This window comes from Trachurus trachurus (assembly GCF_905171665.1).
Source record: "Trachurus trachurus genome assembly, chromosome: 17".
NCBI classification, from domain to species: Eukaryota; Metazoa; Chordata; class Actinopteri; order Carangiformes; family Carangidae; genus Trachurus; species Trachurus trachurus.
This window is the reverse complement of record NC_139900.1, coordinates 3,968,964-3,990,000: the sequence shown is the minus strand read 5'-3', so window position 1 is coordinate 3,990,000 and position 21,037 is coordinate 3,968,964. Positions and strand designations below refer to the sequence as shown.

General features: G+C 44.4%; 4 protein-coding genes across 4 annotated transcripts in view; 2 read left to right on the top strand and 2 right to left on the bottom strand.

Moving 5' to 3' along the window:
• dnaaf11 (dynein axonemal assembly factor 11) overlaps window positions 1-4,762 on the bottom strand; it is a gene marked incomplete at both ends in the record, with an annotated part of 54,230 nt that extends 49,468 nt beyond the window's left edge. Inside the window, 4 exons of the mRNA XM_083990704.1 lie at window positions 2,389-2,561; window positions 3,358-3,435; window positions 3,563-3,730; window positions 4,753-4,762. Coding sequence (XP_083846830.1) covers window positions 2,389-2,561; window positions 3,358-3,435; window positions 3,563-3,730; window positions 4,753-4,762 — 429 coding nt within the window. The remainder of the gene's footprint in view (window positions 1-2,388; window positions 2,562-3,357; window positions 3,436-3,562; window positions 3,731-4,752) is intronic.
• The window catches only part of cavin4a (caveolae associated protein 4a), a 225,517-nt gene that overhangs the window by 124,553 nt on the left and 79,927 nt on the right, over window positions 1-21,037 (bottom strand). The gene's annotated exons all lie outside the window — the stretch shown is intronic.
• Window positions 6,625-10,613, top strand: LOC311000068 (uncharacterized protein; the record flags this gene model as incomplete). The annotated part of the gene is made up of 4 exons (XM_083990703.1): window positions 6,625-6,883; window positions 8,242-8,348; window positions 9,094-9,217; window positions 9,835-10,613. The coding sequence occupies 4 exons, from the start codon at window positions 6,625-6,627 to the stop codon at window positions 10,611-10,613; spliced, it is 1,269 nt and encodes a 422-aa protein (XP_083846829.1).
• LOC311000067 (uncharacterized protein) lies at window positions 14,957-19,516 on the top strand (the record flags this gene model as incomplete). The annotated part of the gene is made up of 3 exons (XM_083990702.1): window positions 14,957-15,283; window positions 16,990-17,050; window positions 18,555-19,516. 3 exons carry the CDS (start codon window positions 14,957-14,959, stop codon window positions 19,514-19,516), a joined length of 1,350 nt encoding a protein of 449 aa, XP_083846828.1.

Here is a 21,037-nt window from a genome sequence, read left to right as displayed (position 1 = left end):
AGAAGGAAAAATAGGTTTTAACACCAAACTGATCGTTTCCCTGAAACCTGTTCCACGTGTTTTCCTTTTATCAGCTGCTCATTTTATAAAAACTCAACCTCCTGTCTCACAGTTGAGGCCTCAACCAGTAAATCATGACGTCAAGTTAAAGCAGAAGTGAGTGATCCGGTCGTTTTCGCTAATGCTGCGTTCCAGGCAGGCTTTTGAAATCATAAATTACAGCTTCAAGTCACAACTTACGACTTTGTAGCGTTCCAGGCAACCCACTCGTGTTTTTCCGACCTGTTTTACCGGTGAAAGTCACTATAACGGCCACTCGTAACTTCAGACTGGTGAACTCGTACCAGATCGAACTGGTACGACTTCACAGGTCGGAAAAAAATGAGTTTCCTTGAACGCACCATAACAGTCCTCGTCGCTACGTCACCACATTCACGGCGTTCCTTGGCTGCACACACAGCCCTGCATGCCGTTCTCTCTCCTCATTGGATAAAAACTGTAGGATACGATAAATGTTTTCTCTTCGGCTCAGAGCAGAGCAGAGTGACTGACAGACCCGTGTTTCAGACCAAACACTCTATGTAAGTGATTGCTGTCGGAAGATATAACTATTTAAGACTTATATTAACACAAATATATCACTTACTTCTGCTTTAAGTTGTTATACTGTGTCATGATGACTCCACAAACAGAATGAAAGTCAGATATTTCATTTACAACAATATAGAAATCCAGAAAACCAGCAACTCTTCTGCACAACGTCGTCAGTCTCAAACGGATTAGTTGTATCTGTAAAGTGTTGTTCCAGACTCTCTAGTCTGGGGCCGTTGACTCGCTGTTTTGGTAGGAAACAGAACCAGGGCGAGAGACACAGGCCTTTCCGTCAAAATAAAAGCACCAAGCTAATAAAATGCGGTGAAACTCTTTTTCTTGTGGAGTTGTAGTGAAACTCTTTAATTTAAGGAATATAATTTACAAGAAAGTCCCCGAGCCATTAAAGGGATAGTAGCATAAAACCCAGTTTTTATTTGGACCTAACCAACTCACGTATCCCTCCGCCCAGGGTTAGCGCCCGCCGATCAGCAGTTGGTTAGGTCCAAATAAAAACTGTGTTTTTCCTGCACTTTGAAGGGCTGGAAAAAATTATATTATAGCGAACAATGGAACTGTGTATTTTTTTTCAGGTAAAACCTCTTTTAGGCCGTGAAAATAGGCCGTTTCTTTGGGTCTGTTCACAACACTGAATGTTGTAAATCTCTGGGCAGGGCTATTATGGGCTGGCATTGCTAACGGGAGGAGTTCAGAGAGTCTTCTACTGCAATTAAAGTACTTAGGGGCTATTTGGAGATCATACAACCCCACTTTAAAAAATGCTACTATCCCTTTAAAGGCCCCATGGCATGAAAAATGTGATTTTTGTTATTTTTTCATGCTTGGGGAGGTCTCTGGGCCTCGTATATACTGCCCCATGCATCAAACTGGTCATAAATGGAGAAACACACACCGCCCATTTGTAGGAACTGTCTCTTTAAGACGAGCAGATAGCACTTCCTCCTTTCTGTGATGTCACACACAAGGTAACTCCGCCCACCGTGACCAGTTGTTTTTTTTCAATTTGTATGAATGCAGCTTAGGTTTCAGTTACTTGCCTGTGATTGGCCCGACCACATGCCACTCAAAAACAGTCAGCCAATCAGAAGAGAGGTTCTCATTCTCTCTTCTGATTGGCCAAATGACCTGTGCCTGCTAGAGCTCCAGAAAGAGGCAACAGAAAGGGGCAGTATAAACGATATTAAGCAGATCACAGGTACTCAAAACCAATGATACATCTTGTTAGGGATATCAGCAGGTAAATAAACCCAGAGAAAAGTGCACAGCATGGGGCCTTTAAGACTTATAGTAACACAAACATTCCGCTTACTTCTGCTTTAACTTGACGTCATGATTTACTGGTTGAGGCCTCAACTGTGAGACAGGAAGTTGAGTTTTTATAAAATGAGCAGCTGATAAAATGAAAACACGTGGAACAGGTTTCAGGGAATCGATCAGTCTGCTGTTAAAACCTATTTTTCCTTCTAATAACTTTGAATTCTGCCTTGTGTGTTTTACTCGTGCAGCCAAAACCACGATGTCAGATGTTAAAGATAAGATAAGATAAAAGATAACATAACATAACATTTGTTCCACGGTGGGGACATTTACAGGGTTGCAGCAGCAGACAACAGCAAATAAATGTATAAAAACAAATCAAGACAAGGTAGAAATGCATAACATAAAATGGTCCCATGGTGACGTTACTTCCTGCTTCCGCTTCGGCCTCTCTATAAAGTGTGTTCAGCCAGGTGAGGTGAGGTCATGTGACATGTGAGGAGGAGGAGGAGTCGGTACCTGCAGCTGAGGCAGCGCCGCCACCACGTACTGTCTGTAGCCGTGGTACTCGGTGCAGGGGTTCCCCACCAGGAAGAGTTCTCTGAGCCGCACGTTGAGCTGCAGAGACGCCACGCTGCTCAGACGGCCCACGAAGTTCACCGTCAGGTCCAGTTTCTGCAGACTCTCACAGCCTGAGGACACACACACACACACACACACACACACACACACACACAGGCAGGACAGGACATGATGTCATGGGTTAGGGTTAAAATGGATAAAACATTTCTGTATTAAGAACATGTTTGTGTATTAAAAACTTGAGTGTGTAAAAGGGATAGTTCAACATTTTGGCAAATTGGCCCATTGCCATAATCCCTATAGTCATAACAGTAGGTTTGTTACCTTTAATTGTCGGTGGAAGCTGTTTTTAGAACGGTGGAGCAGAGCCGTGAGCTGCTCAGAGCTGCGATTTCTTAGTTTCCCTCATCAAACTCATCAAATACACAATCCAACAACTCCACAACGCTCTGGTGGACAAGTTGTGAAAAACTGTCCCTGAAGGCAACGCACATCAGTGGTTTTGCATGAATTTCCCTCTAAAACAACTCTGTCTGGTAACGTTGTGTTATTATCTCATAGCGTGGTGAATGTGCAGGTCACAACTTGTCCACCAGAGCGTTGTGGAGTTGTTGGATTGTGTATTTGATGAGTTTGATGAGGGAAACCAAGAAATCCCATAATGAGCCTCCGTAGCGTAGCTCTGAGCAGCTCACGGCTCTGCTCCGCCGTTCTAAAAATAGCTTGCACCGATAATTAAAGGTAACGAACCTACTGCTATGACTATAGGGATTATGGCAATGGGCCAATTTGCCAAAATGTTGAACTATCCCTTTAAGCATGTGTGTATAGATCTATTTAAACTTGATTTAATTCATGTCCATTATCATATTAAACACAATGAACAGTGAAGTGTTTCATACTGACCTTCAAGGTTTTCAATGACTTCTATGTTGTTCAAGGCCAGATTCAAATACTCCAGTTTCTTCAGGCGACCGACATTCTCTACATGAACAGATAAAGAAAATACGAACAATACAAACAACCCCCTCTAATATTGAAAAGAAGGACGTGTTAAACCAAAAATACAGAGATCTAAATGTTATAAAATCATGGTCCAGCGTGTCCTGACCGATCCTGGGGATGAGGTTGTTCTGCAGGTAGAGGATCTTCAGGTCCCTGCACCACCGGTCCAGGTGCTGGATGCTCTCGATGTCCTGCTGGTGCAGAGACACTTCCTCCAGGGAGAAGATCTCACACTCGTTGTGTTCGGCTCGCCGGCGGACCAGGTCCTCTGTGACTGGAGGAGGAGACACAACACACAGCAAAATGAAGAACTTGTGTAATTGTTTAATCTGAATTTTGCAGCTGTGTTTATGTATTCATGTTACCTATTCACTGTATTTGTATCATTGCATTTATTGTATTCAGTATATTTGATCCTATTCTGAAGTCTGACCAGGGACAAAGACTGCAAGTTAGCTGAAGCTAGACGTCTTATATGCATCGCATTTTCTATTTTTTGTGGCAATGTTGTATGTATTGTCCCTGTTAAATGAACATTAAAATAAATCTGATACAACAAACCCATAAAAAAGAGGAAAACACGGTTAGTTGATAAACACAGACACCTTCTGGTTTCCCTCAGGTCATTATTTGGGTTTTAAAATCAATTCAGAATTCATGTAATCTACTGTCTTTATCTCAATTTCAAACATTATACATCACAGATATGATTTATGGCTGCAATTAATCTAGATAAAACAGAAAAATGCAAGTTTAAAGTGGAAATAAAGCATACTTGTACCAATTTTCTTCATTTAAAGCTTTGAAACAGTTCAATTTGACCCAAACACCATACAAGGGTTAAACCTATTTGACTTTATTATTATTTTACACACGGTAAAGATAGTTCACTTTCAACTGAACTTTATAGCTAACTACTGTTGTCACTGGTTTGCTAGTACTAGTTATCAGTAAACTTTATTTATATATTTAGACTCCATGTCTATTAAACAGGAGGCAAACAAACATATAAAATAAAGTAAAATAAAATAAAAAGACAAGTAAAGTTAGCAGGAGTTACAGTGAAAGTTGTAAATACCAACAGTGACCAGCGCTAGTGAAGCTAACACATCACGTGTCATTAACGTAAACAGCGTAAAATAAAACTCTAAAACTGTAAAATTACCCGACTATAAACTTGACTTTCAGGATAAACTTGTACAGAAAAGGTGTAAAATAACATTAAACGACAGGAAACACACAAATAAACCAACACTGATGTTTTAAAGAGAGGTATTTTATGTTTTTTAAACTTACTGTGAACCATCTTCGTCTGTTGTCAGCAGCCGTTGCTGTAGAAACCAACCTGCTGCTGCTGCTGCGTTCAGGTGCTGTGGGAAACTACTAAACGGCTTCCAGCGGACACACAACAGCAAAAAAACAAAGCGATTATTTGTGCAATTAATTGATGTGGTAGGCTATGTTTCAGTTAGTTGTTTAGTAAATCTAACGCGTTTCCTACAGTGATCCATAATAAAATACTTTCTTAGTTTCTATCTGAAATTATGAGGAATGTGTTTCTTTTTCATAAAACACATTACGAGACAGGCAGCATTAGCCAACTCAAGAAAGGCTCAAGCTAACAAACTGTTGTGGAGTTGGCTTTTATTTGCTTAAAAACGAATTAAAAACAAACCTTATTATGATTACAATCAATACAACTCTCAAATATTAATATGATTATCTATTGTTTTGTGGAGTTTTTTTTTAAAGGGACTACGAGGAGTTTTGAAAAGCTAAGTTCACACTACATTTCCCATGAGCCTCTGCTCACACGGTGAAATTCTTGGACCCCGGCGCAAGATGACAAAAGTGAAAACATTTGCCAAGAATGTTTTCATTGATCAAGAATGAAAGTCGGAGGTTTATGGTCGTAGTTCCAACCATTAACGGCGATTCGGTGGCGTTATTCCCATGACCCGCCGGGCAGCGTCCACGAAACTGAAACCATGCCCCCATAGGTTAGCGTTGTCGCTACCGCTAGCCCTAGCGCCATCTAGCCATGGTGTAACTCCGGTTTTCCTGCATCAATTTTAGTCGCGTTGTTTGCTCACCCCAACACTGGGTGACCATCAGGACAACGATTTAGGGGTCAAAAATGACCGGAATTCTCCTTTAAATGAGACTCTTTTATCCACAACGTGATGGTCAAAACCGGAAGTCTTGGTGGAATTGTACCTTTACGTTTCCATGGTTTTCAGTCGTTGTCATAGTTGCGGTAAACGCATGGATATATTAATGCTGGCTTTTAACACGGATGTCAATTTGTCCGATATCCATTGTTGAGATGTTTGTCAGGACTAAACACAAGATTGACAAACGGCACGAGTTTGCCCTGGTGGTAGTCAACGATGATGCCCTATGGGTGAGTCCATATGTTTCTACTGTCCTTCAAATGTTGCATGCAGGTGCTATGTGGTCTATCATTGAAAGTTATCCATCTTTTATCATTCATCTCTGTTGTAATCAGTTGATTAAAAAACTGTATTAATATCCATTTACATCAATCTGCAGCAGCTAAATTTTGATTTGGGTCAGTCTGAAGATGCTGATGAGGGATAGTGATCAGCTTACAAAGTGAAATGTGGGTTTATATAATTGTAATATTCATAAGCTGGTGTGATGATCCATGCGTTTTTCAGATTTTCATTGAAAAAAAAAAAAATCCATGCATTTACCGCGACTACCGAAACCATGGAAACGTAAACATAAAATTCCACCGGAAGAGCAAACCGCGGCTTACGTTTTTGACGTTCGGAAAAAAGGTTGGATAACCAAAAGCAAACTCCTCGGGCGGGGGCTCTTTATTTAACCACTGTGGGTTTGTTGTTTAAACTTTACAAGGTGTCCTGAAGGCACCACTCCGACTTTCACTAACTCTCTTATTTTGAAAGTGAAATAACGGAAGTCAGTGAACGACACGCGGAGGAGGAGACAACCGACTCACAACAAACAACAACGGACACACACAACAGCAGCATCCTCCTCCCTCCGTTGCTCGGTGTTTCCTGGTGCCAGCTTCACCTCCTCTCCTACCGGCGCTGCGTTCACTAACCCTGCTTTAATAATTCACCTTTTATTTAATCCACGGACGGTTGATTGTTACGTGAACGTTAAAAGCTCGCGATCATGGCGCGTTACCGGGCGCTTCACGCGCAGCTGACGTCCATCATGGAGGCGCTGGCGCGAGCGGCCGTGGCGGAGATGTGCGAGCTCGTGGAGCAGAGCTACACGGTGCTGCAGGTGGAGGTCACGCGCAGCCACCGGGAGAACGAGGACCTGCGGAGGAAGCTGCACGCGATCCAGACCGTCATCGCGAGGACACACCGGGGAGGAGGAGGACACCTGCTGGACTACGGAGGCCCGGAGGGGATGGACCTCACTGTCGGTGAGTATTGTAACACCTGCTGCTGGATAGTTATTATCTTATCTATATATTATTATATACAGTGTCTTAAATTATCTTATCAACACTACAACTCTATAGTGGTGTTGTAATCATAGACTGTATAAAAGGTTGTAATAGTGGAGACCTTATAGAATTATAACACTTTCAGTTTCAGTTTCTCCAATCAGGAACAAGTTATGAATTCAATTCAATTCAATTCAATTCAATTTATTTAAAGTGGGACAATGCAAGTTCATGAACGAAACAAAATCGTAAACAAGCCGGATTGTAGCCACAGGCTAATTTCCATCCGCTGTCCCATACATAGATGTTCCCTGGTACAAAAAATACAATAAATCATGTGCCCAGTTTAGTCCTTCTTAAAGGGATAGTTCAACAATTTGGCAAATTGTTGAACTATCCCATTGCCATAATCCCTATAGTCACAGCAGTAGGTTCGTTACCTTTAATTGTTGGTGCAAGCTGTTTTTAGAACGGTGGAGCAGAGCCGTGAGCTGCTCAGAGCTACGCTACGGAGGCTCATTATGGGATTTCTTGGTTTCCCTCATCAAACTCATCAAATACACAATCCAACAACTCCACAACGCTCTGGTGGACAAGTTGTGACCTGCACATTCACCACGCTATGAGATAATAACACAACGTTACCACACAGAGTTGTTTTAGAGGGAAATTCATGCAAAACCGCTGATGCATGTTGCCTTCAGGGACAGTTTTTCAACAAGCAGTCTCTGTATTTCCCTCTAAAACAACTCTGTCTGGTAACTAAAATGTTAAACTATCCCTTTAAACTTGTTTATCTAAACGTGTAGATTTCTCCTCATTTTAGTCACAGAAGTCCAGAGAAAGCCGGTAAAACGTGGGTCAGCTAACAATACCACATCGCCATGACAACATATTGTCACGTGTATTGTTTTGCCTCGTGCTGACGGACCGCTTGTTTACATAGAGGCTTGTTTATGCCGTTACGTGCAGCGGCTGCACAGTAATTTTGTTGAAATAAATTATAAAGTTCAGGGCTCCAGACTGCCCCTAAATGGAGACATTTTGCCCATAAAATTTGAATTTGGAGTCTGTCTTTACAGGTGTCGGGTAAATGTGTGTGTGAGGATCAAGAATGAAAAGGAAATGTGAACTCGATTTATGGTGCACGCCCCTACATTTTAGTAAACATTTTTAGTCTGAAGCCCTGAAGTTCTGATGTTATTGTAGGTTCAGATGAGATTGAATGTGAATACAAAGAGCCAGGCTGTTTGAAAGGACTGGCTTTCACTTCAGGTATAAAAATACTAGTATAATAAGTGTTTTTCTTTTTCTTTTTTTCTTTCTTCAACCAGACTGTGCCTTACAAACTGTCAATCAACCTAAAACCTCCAGTCTCAAAAGACGAGGACGAGTTCCTGCTTTAGAGGCAGCAACGGATATAAACCCTGCAACCAAAGAGGTGAGAGCAAGTCAAGGTAACACACGGTAGTATAAAGGTAGATGTTTGTATTAAAGCTCCATACAGTATAAAGGTAGATGTTTGTGTTAAAGCTCCATACAGTATAAAGGTAGATGTTTGTATTAAAGCTCCATACAGTATAAAGGTAGATGTTTGTATTAAAGCTCTATACAGTATAAAGGTAGATGTTTGTGTTAAAGCTCCATACAGTATAAAGGTAGATGTTTGTGTTAAAGCTCCATACAGTATAAAGGTAGATGTTTGTGTTAAAGCTCCATACAGTATAAAGGTAGATGTTTGTATTAAAGCTCCATACAGTATAAAGGTAGATGTCCATGTGTAGTGTGATTATAAAGCAGCTCTAGGTTCTATATTAATACTGTGAAAGTATCAAAGCCTCAGTCCACAGAGAAATGCACACAGCCTGTATTCAGAATCTGAGCCTTAAAACCAGCCGTCAGGACTTCCTGTCACTTTGTGATGTCACAACTAAGCCCCGCCCCCTCACCACCTGGACCCACCATCCAACAACTTTGCAGGATTTGGTTTCTCTGAGTGTTTTGAAATCTGCTGTTTTTTATATTGGATCATTTCAGAAAACAATCAGCCAATCAGAAGAGAAGAGACTCAGAGCCTCCTCCTCTCTTCTGATTGGCTGACACCGACCTGTTGTTATAGCCGTTGTTGAGCTTTTCTCTTGCGATGAACTTGATTATAATGAGTTTATTTGGTGTTTTCTGCTCAGGACTGTGTGGCGGCCGACGAGGAGGAAATCGATGAGGACGTCGTTCTGATTAAGGACGAAATCACGAAAGAGGAAGTGAATGAACACGACGACGACGCGGACGAGCTGCTCATCAACGACGACGGTGAGACAGGAAACACGTTAATAGGGCTGCAAAGGGGCGGAAAATTTTCGGTAAATTTCCCGAAACTTTCCAAATTGGAAACTTTCCATGGGAATTATGGAAATTTATGGGAATTATTGGGAATTTATGGGAATTATTGGGAATTTATGGGAATTAACTGGAACTTGGAGGTAATTTAAACAAACTGTATCATATCCAATCATAAATGTAAATATTTTGTTTTGTCATAAGCAGACATCCATGCAAAATAATAGCCTACAATTAAAAAACATGACATTTCAACAGATTTATTTGTGAGTAAAACTTTATCAAGTTTTAATTCTTGTTTTACTGAACAACAAAAATATGAATGGTGAGTAAAATATTACTTACTACTGTATATTGGATTAAATCAGGTTGTTTTAGCCAAGATTATGCTACAATATATTTTCCCCAACTATATTTAAATTCTCTGTTAAGGGCCAAATTTCAATTTTGCAAATTTCGTATTTTTTCCCGTTTATTCCCATATATTCTCGTTAATTCCCATGGAAAGTTTCCAACCCTACACGTTACTAACCAGAGACAAACGCGTCGTTCACTGACGCACAAACTAACAGCTCTGTGTCTGTGTGAAGGGACGGAGATGCAGCCGCCGGCGGACGACGACCACGACCATGACGACAGTGAGGAGGGGCCGTCGGGGGTCGTGATCTCCAACATGGCCGCTGGTGCCGACATGCGGCTGTGGGATCAGACGGAGCATCAGGACTCTCCGGGGTCGCCGGGCGCCATCGCCGAGAGCAACTCGTCGGACGTGGTGTTCGACTTGGCCTCGGAGTCGGACTGCGAAGCTCCGCCCACGAGGAAGCAGCAGCCGCCCGGGACCTCGGAGCTGCAGCGCGGCGCGGCGCTGCTCGGCTCGCTGCCCTACGACTCGGACCTGGACCTCTGCTCCTCCTGGACCGCGCTGCACCGGCCGTTCCTCAAACCGCCGGACCTCGCCTTGGGGCTGGGCCTCGGCGGCGGCGTTAGCGTAAGCGGTGTTAGCATAAGCAGCGTTAGCGGTAGCGGCTCGAGACTGGACCCTCTGGTGGACCTGAACCGGTTCTGCAGGGACCGGCGCTTCGTCTGCAGCTACTGCGGGAAGTGCTTCACGTCGTCGCGCAGCCTGGAGACGCACGTGCGCGTCCACACGGGCGAGCGGCCGTACAGCTGCGCGCAGTGCGGCAAGCGCTTCACGCAGTCGGGACACCTGAAGACGCACCAGAGCGTCCACACCGGCGAGCGCCCCTTCGCCTGCCAGCACTGCGGCAAGAGGTTCGCCGGGAAGCAGAACCTGAGGATCCATCAGCAGAAACACCACGCGGCCGAGCAGCGAGCGCCGGCCGCCACCGCCGCCTCGCACGAACACTGACGACGGCGAGCGGCGGCGTTGAGCGCTCACGGTGCTGAGAGGAACCGGTACCGGACACGACTGTGATGTTACTGCCATAGAGAGCCGAGGCGGAAGCAGGAAGTAACGTCGCCATGGGACCTCAACTCGGAAAAAGTCTCCATACAAATGAACGGGACTCCAAGTTTTATTTCGTGATCCGTTTGAATTGTGCCATGATAAAAAAATATGTCCTCTACCTGTTTGTTGTAAAACTATCTAACTAACACAAAATACATTCTTCTGTTGCCGTTTTACGATAAACTGCTGGTTTCTCTTCATGAAACGTGATGTTTTAAACAGGTAGAGGACAGATTTTTTTGTCATGGCACAATTGACCTTTCGCAAAACCCCGCCCCCGAACGGTCATTGTCCAATCAGACATCCTAGCAACCGTTACTATGTAAACAAGGTCCGTCAAGCTTCGGACCTCCGACAAGCAAAGTGTATTGTCGGACAGTTACCGAAGAGTTTCCCAAAGCTGCAAACACAACAGGAGAAGTGCCTAGAAGCCCCCCACAGCCGGACCCTTCTCCCACTCCCAGCTAAATGTCATGAAAATAAACAATCATAGGCTACATACGGTAGCCTATATCTGCTCCAAGGTAAGCTAGCAGGACTAGGGCTGTATCCGAAATCACTCACTCACTACTACAGTGTTTCCTCTGGGATTTTTTTTTTACGGAGTGGCGGCTGTCAGATGGGATGGGGGTGGGGGGGGGGGGGCGTACAATATAACTTTCACTTTCACCACGCACTGCTGCAGCATGTGCGCTTCTCTCTCTCTCTCTGTGTGTGTAGGCCAATGCCAAACAGCGCTATGAAGAGATGAATGAACGGAAGACATGCAGCGGTGTATTTGCGACAATTAAAAAAAATAGAAGGAGCTGTACGTATGAGGAAACTGACTTACACAGATTGAATGGTGTCACAGCTCTCCTCCCGGTGGGGAGAAAAAAAGAAAAGAAGAAGCTCTGGTCTCGGTCAGCGACACAAACACCACGTCCCGTATTCTCTTGTTTATGACAAATAAGACTATACATCATAACATATGATAATTCATCGATCCACTGATTGATTATGAAAGGCTTCGTTGACAATACATGCACAGGACAAAAACAGCAAAACTTAGCAAAACAGCAGGAAGTGACCAGACTTGTAGATGCGCCACATGATGCAATTTATGAATCGATAAAAGCCGTATTTTGATCACCATTATGTTTACATTGTGACCACGCAATTTTGTAGTGGTGTCACATTGTTTAGTGATTATTAATATTCATAAATATAGCGCTCATATGCCTCTGAGCAAGACGCTCAATATAAAAACACTGTTGACACTCTGGCGGGGTCGAGAAGCTTGTCGGGCTAGCAACGGTAACTAAGGGGGGCGGGGCCTTTGCGAAAGGTCAATTCAAACGGATCACGAAACAAATCTTGGACTCCGTTCACTTGTATGGAGACTTTTTTCGAGTTGAGGACCCATGGGGCCGTTACTTCCTGCTTCCGCTTCGGCCTCTCTATTACTGTGACTGGACTCTCTGCTCGACGTAGATCTGTAGCTGCGACTGTTTGGATTTCAGGCCTTATCACTCTGAACCGCCGCGGTGCAGAAACAGGAAACAGGACTACGGGACCTGATCCAGATCCAGTATTACCTCAAAACAAAACGTGGGGCTTTTTTTTCTTTTTTTTTTAAGTCCAACGTCAGTATGGAGCAGATTTCTGTAGCCGACGCCTGTAGGAAGCATGTGAATGTTCACTGGTTGGTGTATTTTATGGAATTAAACATGTGCAATGGATCAATAAAGAGCAGTTTCATTCATTCAGAAGTTTCACACAAATCCACCTCAGGTTTTACTCTGTTTGATAAAACAGTTTAAAGGGATAGTTCAACATTTCAACAGCAAATTCTCCTCTCACCTTAATCGCTATAGTCATAGTAGTAGGTGGTTTATTACCTTTAATTGTCGGTGCAAGCTGTTTTTAGAACGGTGGAGCAGAGCCGTGAGCTGCTCAGAGCTACGCTATGGAGGCTCATGGGATTTCTTGGTTTCCCTCATCAAACTCATCAAATACACAATCCAACAACTCCACAACGCTCTGGTGGACAAGTTGTGACCTGCACATTCACCACGCTATGAGATAATCATGTAACATTATGTAACATTACGACACATGAAGCAAATACTCGGAACTACTTTCTCTTTTGAAATCCCTCCGCCCAACAGCCGTGTCTGGAATGTAGTTCTGGCTGTTGATGTTGATTCACTGTGGAAACAGGTATTGTTTGATGTAAAAAAAATTCCACTTTTCCACATATTTAATTACTTTTTTTGTTTCTGAATTTCTAAATTGTTGGGTCATTGGTGCAAAGATGAGCTTTTTTCTGAGATAACGAGTAAAAATCTTCATGAAAGGTCACAGGTACACAGCCGCCCTTTGTTTTAAAGCCTCCTCCTTTCACCCAGAGTAATGTTCCTTTCATCGGTCAACTCTCAGCTAACGAAGCCAACACATCAGGATTAGTGCTATTGTTATTTTTAATATTAAAAAAAAGAAAAGAAAAAGATCTTGGACGGCCAATCAGATGTGAGGGTTTCTGTTGCTAGCCAGAAACTCAGATGTGATAAAAGGTCGACACTGAGCCCGTTCATCATGAGGTGAGTAGAACATGGCTGCACCTTTGTCTTCTGCTTGTTTCCATCCAACAACAGCAGCTGCAGCTCTGCATTCAGACAGAGACAAACAGCTTTTCACTGTGCACACAAAACATTTCATACAAAACACACACACAAATACACACACACGGGCCTGTGTACAAGAAGTCAGGTTTTACAGGCCGACGGCTAAAATGATCTCAGTGGAGTTAACAAGCTGTAGGAGTAGGAGTAGGAGGCTCTGGTTCAGAGAGTAAACACTTAATTAACTGTAATTAACAGATATATAAACAATCATTATTATGTATTACTTAGGATTAGGAAACACATTAATTAATATAGCCTATTACTCATATACTCAAAGTTAGTTAATACATTTAAAAGTTGAATAATGTAATTAGTTATCATTATGTATGCATTACTCAGCATTAATTAAAGCAGAAGTAAGCGATCCGGTCGTTTTGGCTAATGCTGCGTTCCAGGCAGGCTTTTGAAACCGTAAATTACAGCTTCAAGTCACGACTTACGACTTTGTAGCGTTCCATGCAACCCACTCGTGTTTTTCCGACCTGTTTTACCTGTGAAAGTCACTATAACGGCCACTCGTAACTTTCGACCCGTGAACTCGTACCAGATCGAACTGGTACCACTTCACAGGTCGGAAAAACACGAGTTACGAGTTGCCTTGAACGCACCATAACTTCTTGTCAGCCGACGGAGTTAGCAGCCCCCGCCCTCGTCATGGATCTATTGGTCCTCGTCCCTACGTCACCACATTCACGGCGTCCCTTGGCTGCACACACAGAGAGGACCGCCCCTTTATGCCGTTCTCTCTCCTCATTGGATAAAACTTGTAGGATACGAGAAAAGTTTTCTCCTCGGCTCAGAGCAGAGCAGAGGGACTGAGAGACCCGTGTTTCAGACCAAACACTCTATGTAAGTGATTGCTGTCGGAAGATACAAATATTTAAGACTTATATTAACACAAACATTCCGCTTACTTCTGCTTTAAAGGGACAACGAGAAGTTTCTATTTGGTTATAAAAAAGTCTCACGTTAATGTGGATGAATCTCCGCTACCCACACTTGTTAATGGGCCCAATTTCGATAAATCTATGGTTTTGTCTCTATCGTTATTTTGTTATTATTAGTGGTGGTGGAAATGCAGGTCGAGCCGACCAGCGTTTCTTTACTTTCGGTTTCGTGGCGAGTCATGAGAATAACGCCGCTGAATCGCCGTTTATGGTCGGAACTACGACGGTATGTGATCGTCTTCGAACCTCTGACTTTAATTCTTGATGAATGAAAACATGAGTCTGTCTTGCGCCGGTCAAAGAAATGTACGGTGCGCGCGGAGGCTCATAAATGTAGTGTGAAAACTTCGCTTTTCCAAAACTCCTCGTTGTCCCTTTAATCTATTTACTCAGTTTTTGTTTTCAACAGGCCGGCTCTTATTTTGAAGTCCAGGAAGTGCGGGTGTAGCGGAAGCGGAGTGACGTCATCACATCATCCTTTGTAGTCACGGAGCAACAGCGGCATCAGCGGCGACGTCTCTACGCGTCTTCCCTCATCAGCGGCGGCTACAGCAGCGACGTCGCCGCGTAGTGTGAGACTGTCCGGTGTCTTCTCTCTCTGGTCCGGAGCGGAGGAGCAGAGACTAGAGAAATGTCGGTGTTGAGCAGCAGCAGCGGCAGCAAGGCGGCTCTCCACGAGCAGCTGTCCGGCATCATGGGCGCGCTGACCCGGGCGGCGGTGGCGGAGATCTGCGCCGCGGTGGAGGAGGGATACGCGCTGCTGCAGCTGGAGATCCGCCGCAGCCAGAGGGAGAACCACGACCTGCGGAAGAAGCTGCACCTCATCCAGTCCATCGTGGTCCGGCCGGGCAGCGACGGTGGTGGTGGTGGTAATAAGGCTGCAGAGGAGGGAGGAGAACCGCTGCAGGAGGAGCAGGAGGAGGAGGACGGAGGAGCAGCGGTGGTGCTGCGGGAGGAGGTAAGTCACCTGTTGGGGCTCTAACACCTCCCATCGATCCATTATTGATGATAAAAGATAGAAGCTATAGGGGAGCTAAGCGACAGGAAGTGGCTGCTGTGGGTTTACGGTGGCCCGGAGAGGTCAATATAACAACAACAATAACAACAACAGCTGTTCCCTTAGTCCATCCTTCCTTCTTTCCACAATCCTTTCCCCCTTCCTTCTTTCCTTCCTTCCTTTCTCCCTTCATTCTTTCCACAATCCTTTTCCCCTTCCTTCCTTCCTTCCTTCCTTCCTTCCTTCCTTCCTTCCTTCCTTCCTTCCTTCCTTCCTTCCTTCCTTCCTTCCTTCGTCCTTACTTCTTCTTCCTTCCCCTTTTGATCCAATTGACCTGATCTGTTCCCTCCCTCCATCTTTCTTTCCTCCCTCCTTCCTTCCTTCCTTCCTCTTTTGATCCAATGATCTGTTTCCTCCCTCCATGTTTCCCTTTCCTTCTTTCCACAATCCTTTCCCCCTCCCTTCCTTCCTTCCTTCTTTCTTCCCTCTTCTTCCTTCCTTGAACACATTTGTTCCCTCCCTCCACTTTTATTTCCTTCCTTTTCCCCTTCCTTCCTTCCTTCATTCCCTTCGTCCTTACTTCTTCTTCCTTCCCCTTTTGATCTGTTCCCTCTCCCTCCATCTTTCTTTCCTCCCTTCTTTCCTTGAACACATCTGTTTCCTCCCTCCATCTTTCCCTTTCCTTCTTTCCACAATCCTTTTCCCCTCCCTTCCTTCCTTCCCTTCGTCCTTACTTCTTCCTTCCTTTTTTACCCAATCTGTTCCCTCCCTCCTTCCATCTTTCCCTCATTTTCCCCTTCCTTCCTTCCTTCCTTCCTTCCTTCCTTCCTTCCTTGACCCAGGAGGACAACAGGAGGGTAATGAACTTTATTCAGCCTTCTTCAATAGAGACACTGTAAATAACATAACATAATAGAAAGTCACATCAATAGATTCAGAGAAAAATGAAAAGGTTCATAAAATAAGAACAGTATCATCTATAAAATAAGATACATAACAGAACAAAACACACACATCTTATGTTGTGTTGAACCCTCTGGGCCACCGTAGCGCTCATGGTCAAAATGTGCTTGACAGAGATAACCAGGATAATTACCTCGTTATCTCAGGATTAATCATCTCGTTATCTCGATATCAAAGGAAAAAATAGTTTCTCTACTCGTTATCTTCAAGACAACGGGATGAAGAATATTAGTGAGCGTGTTTGACCTTTCTCAGCCTCCGTAGTTTTGACGACTTCAGGCTGATGATGTTTATATCAAAGATCCTCGATAGAGAATCAGTAATATTGAGAATATTGGACGAATGATCATCTACAGAGTGAATAGTTAACCTTTCAACTGGAGATCAATGAGTTTGATTAATTGGTCCGTGACGACGTGTGAATTATCTGGTGAAACCAAAAGGTCGTCATGGAGATGAAGTGTTAATTAACTCTGAGGTGATGGGATTAAGTCGTTGTGTTAACGATTTTATCAGATGGTCTTAATCCCTGATCTAGTTTTTGTTTTAATTAGCATCTCATTAACATTTTGATTAACCTCAGAGATGAATCAGCCAATCAGGTCTCAAGGGACGTTTATCTTTGTTAATTAGCAGGTTCTGTTGTTTTTTTCTTCTTTTTGTACTTGAACGTCTCGTCTCTAACTGTGTTTCTGTCTCCGCAGCTTCCTGAGGTCGTGTTGATCAAGGACGAAGACTCGGACAGTGACGACACCTTCGAGGACGGTGAGTGGAGACCACGCATCTGATCCACATTGGTCCATTGGTCCATTGGTCTATTATGGCGCTTTTCCACTACACTTTCACGACACAGCATGGAATGGCACGGCACGGCTCGGTAAAGGTGCTTTTCCACTACAGCTGAGTTCTTCTAGTACCTCCTCGTCTCTCTTTTTCCGATCCGCTCGTCAGCTCCAAACTCACTCGTCTGCACCTTGTTAACAGACCACAGTGGTTTTACACACAGCATCATTTAACTCAGGTGAAGGAATAACAACAGTCTCGATACAGATCAGCTGGAGCTGTTGCCGCTCTGTTTTTGAAATTTCCGGGTTTGATTCTCATGTCGGACGTAGCACTCGCACTCTTCCAGTGATGACGCTCTGTCCAATTAGTGGAAGGCAGTCGGCTTTTAGTTGTTTTAGTATCGCTTCGGCTCGCTTTGAACCAGGGCCGAGGAGGTACTAAAAAAGGGCTAGTGGAAAAGCAAAAAAAGCGGGCCGTGCCGCGCCGCTCTAGTGGAAAAGCGCCATTATTCCATTTGTCCACAGGTCCGTTGGTCTATTAGTCCATTGGTCTATTAATCCACAGGTTCATTGGTCCATTAGTCCAATAGTCCACAGGTCCATTGGTCTATTAGTCCATTGGTCCACAGGTCCATTGGTCCACAGGTCCACAAGTCCATTGGTCCACAGGTCCATTGGTCTATTAGTCCATTGGTCAATTGGTCCATTGGTCCATTGGTCTATTAGTCCATTGGTCCACAGGTCCACAAGTCCATTGGTCCACAGGTCCGTTGGTCCATTAGTCCATTGGTCCACAGCTCCATTGGTCTATTAGTCCATTGGTCTATTAGTCCATTGGTCCACATGTCCATTGGTCTATTAGTCCATTGGTCCATTAGTCCATTGGTCCACAGGTCCATTGGTCCACAGGTCCGTTGGTCCATTAGTCCGTTGGTCCATTAGTCCATTGGTCTATTAGTCCATTGGTCCACAGGTCCATTGGTCTATTAGTCCATTGGTCCACAGGTCCATTGGTCTATTAGTCCATTGGTCTATTAGTCCATTGGTCTATTAGTACATTAGGCCATTGGTCCATTAGTCCATTGGTCCACAGGTCCATTGGTCTATTAGTCCATTGGTCTATTAGTCCATTGGTCTATTAGTACATTAGGCCATTGGGCCATTAGTCCATTGGTCCACAGGTCCACCTGTCCATTGGTACACAGGTCCAAAAGAACTCGTCCATGGATTTCAATTTTTTGTTTTGTTGTTGGTATGAAAAGCACTATAGGGGAAAGTTGGCTTGATTGATTGATTGATTGGATCACAAAACGAGGCTGTGTACTTCCTGCAGCACAACTATAAAAGTCCCTGTTAAGAATTACAAGGTTTCCTTCCACAGAAATGCTGAAGGGCTTTTAATCTGAAACATTACAGGAAGTGTTTGTATTGATTTCTGAACTCTGATCCAGACTGTTGATGACTCACTGTGTCTTCTCCTTCAGATAACCGATCGTCAGCTGATGTTGGGACGGTAACGTCGTCGACTCCCATCGGCCGCGGCGCCAAGAGACTCTGGCCAGGAAGCGAGGAGGCGGAGAGGAAGTCGTCGTCGTCGTCCGAGCAGCTCAACCACAAAACGGCCAAACTGAGCACAGCGCCACAGAAGAAGAGCGTCTCCGTCTACTCCCTGGACTCTCCTCGCAGCGAGCCCGGCTGCTCCACTCAGCTCGGCGGCGGCCTCGGTGGCGGCGGCGATGTGGAGGCCGGAGATTGTTCCTACTCGTCACAGCTGGACCCGGACATCCAGCTGGTCCAGGACTGCTCGCTGGTGTCTCCCAGCGCCAACAGACAGACCTACTTCGGCGGTGGCGGCGGCCTGATGGAGGCCCAGTCCCCGTCGGGCCGAGCGGAGATGGACCTGAGCCTCACGTGGACCAAACAGTCCAAAGCTCAAATGTCGTTCGCTCAGTTTCACCAAAACGACAACATGGACGCCGGCGAGTGCGGCGCGTTTGGACTCAAGCTGGTCAGCGTCTCGGGCTCGACGTCCACAGACTGTCAGCTGTCGGAGAGCAGCAACTCGGCCTTCGAGTACGAGGACGGAGACATGATGAACTTTGGCCTCTACAGGGACGGGGCGGGACACTGTCAGCCGGGCGACGGCGGCGGTGGCGCCCGAGGGAAACGCTTCTTCTGCTCCATCTGCAACAAGACGTACGCCACGTCGCAGAACCTGGACGTTCACATGCGGATTCACACGGGCGAGCGGCCGTTCAGCTGCAGCCAGTGCGGCAAGAAGTTCACGCAGTCGGCGCACCTCAAGTCGCACCTGAGCGTGCACTCCGGCGAGCGGCCGTACGCCTGCGTGCTCTGCTCCCGGAGCTTCATCGTCAAGTACAGCCTCAAGCTGCACATGAAGAAGTGTCACCCCAACGCCCGAGGGGACAACGACTGTGTCCTGTAAATATCCACAACAACGTTCATCTAATCATTAAATCCAGTGTTTTTCAACCTTGGGGTTGCCTGAAATGTCTAGTAATTGATTTGACTGATAAAAATGTTTTTATTTTTTAACTAATTATTATTCTTTTTGAAATTATGATTGAAAACACCACACACAATCTTAAAGGGATACACCAACATTTTTTTTTTTTCGTGTCTTGCCTCACTCCTGAGTCCATGACCAGCTGATAGACACCATCCTTTCGACTGTGCGTGCAGTAACAAGGGAGATAGAGCCGTATCGCCCGTAATTAGCTTAGCTCAAACACTGGAAGTGTATGGGTAGTGTTAGCCTGCCTCCACCTAAAGTCATGAGAGAAACTCTTCAGCAACTCTAAACGGAAACCGGCGGGCCGATCTTCGTCTCAGAGCTACAAAACTCTCCGGTAAGGCATCTTGAGCGGTCAAATGCCGCTAACGGGACGAGATCGGTCAAAACGGAGGGTTCAAGCAAAGACGGTTTATTTTGGTTCAAGCTAGCTACATCGAGGGTAGGTTAGCTTCCTATTTCAAAGTAAAAGCACAAATTCTATCGTCATGGTTTTCTGTATGTGAAGGGCAACGGGCGTTTTATTTTGTCAAAGTAACCGGAAGTGCGTTGGTCACAGCGGCTAGCTTGAGTAGCGCCAAATTCGTCCGAACAAAATTGTAAACAGCTGGTATTTAGACAAATTAACGACACACTGTGTTTGAAAAGAAATGTTTGAAATGTGGATAAAGTGATATATTTACAGAGTTTAGAGCTAAAATGAAATCAGCTTCTGACTGCTGATGAGGGTAGGAGGCAGGCTAACACTACCCATACACTTCCAGTGTTTGAGCTAGCTAATTACGGGCGATACGGCTCTATCTCCCTTGTTACTGCACGCACAGTCGAAAGGATGGTGTCTATCTGCTGGTCATCGACTCGAGAGTGAGGCAAGACACGAAAAAAAATGTTGGCGTATCCCTTTAAACAACTTTACTTTCACTTTATCAAATATAAATCGTGTTCAAATAAAATGCAGCATAGAAAAATACCTGAGCTAACGCATCTTGATTGATGGGTCGCCCCAAATCTGTGATGTCAAAATGGGGTCACGAGCCAAAAAAGGTTGGGAACCACTGATTAAATCTAACAATTAAAACATAACTTCACTAATTTTATAATAAACTGTTTTTATTTGATGGTGCTTCTTAATGTTTGATCATTCTTTCCATCATGTCGGTTTGTGAGCTGACGACCTCTCTGTGTACAAATCAAACACACTTTGTGTTCATCATTGTTAATAAAAACAAATTCTCTGCTTGTTTTGTTTATATGACTGTATTGTAAATGTGTTTGTGTCTCCTTTGTACAATCAGGATTAAACTTTTAACACACAGATTTGAATTTAAGGAAGATGCTCATTTGGTTAAATAAAAAAAAAACTTTTCGAACAGTTTTTAAGGTGAAAATTAAATCAATATATCTATACATTTTGAGGAACATTGCTTCTGAGTA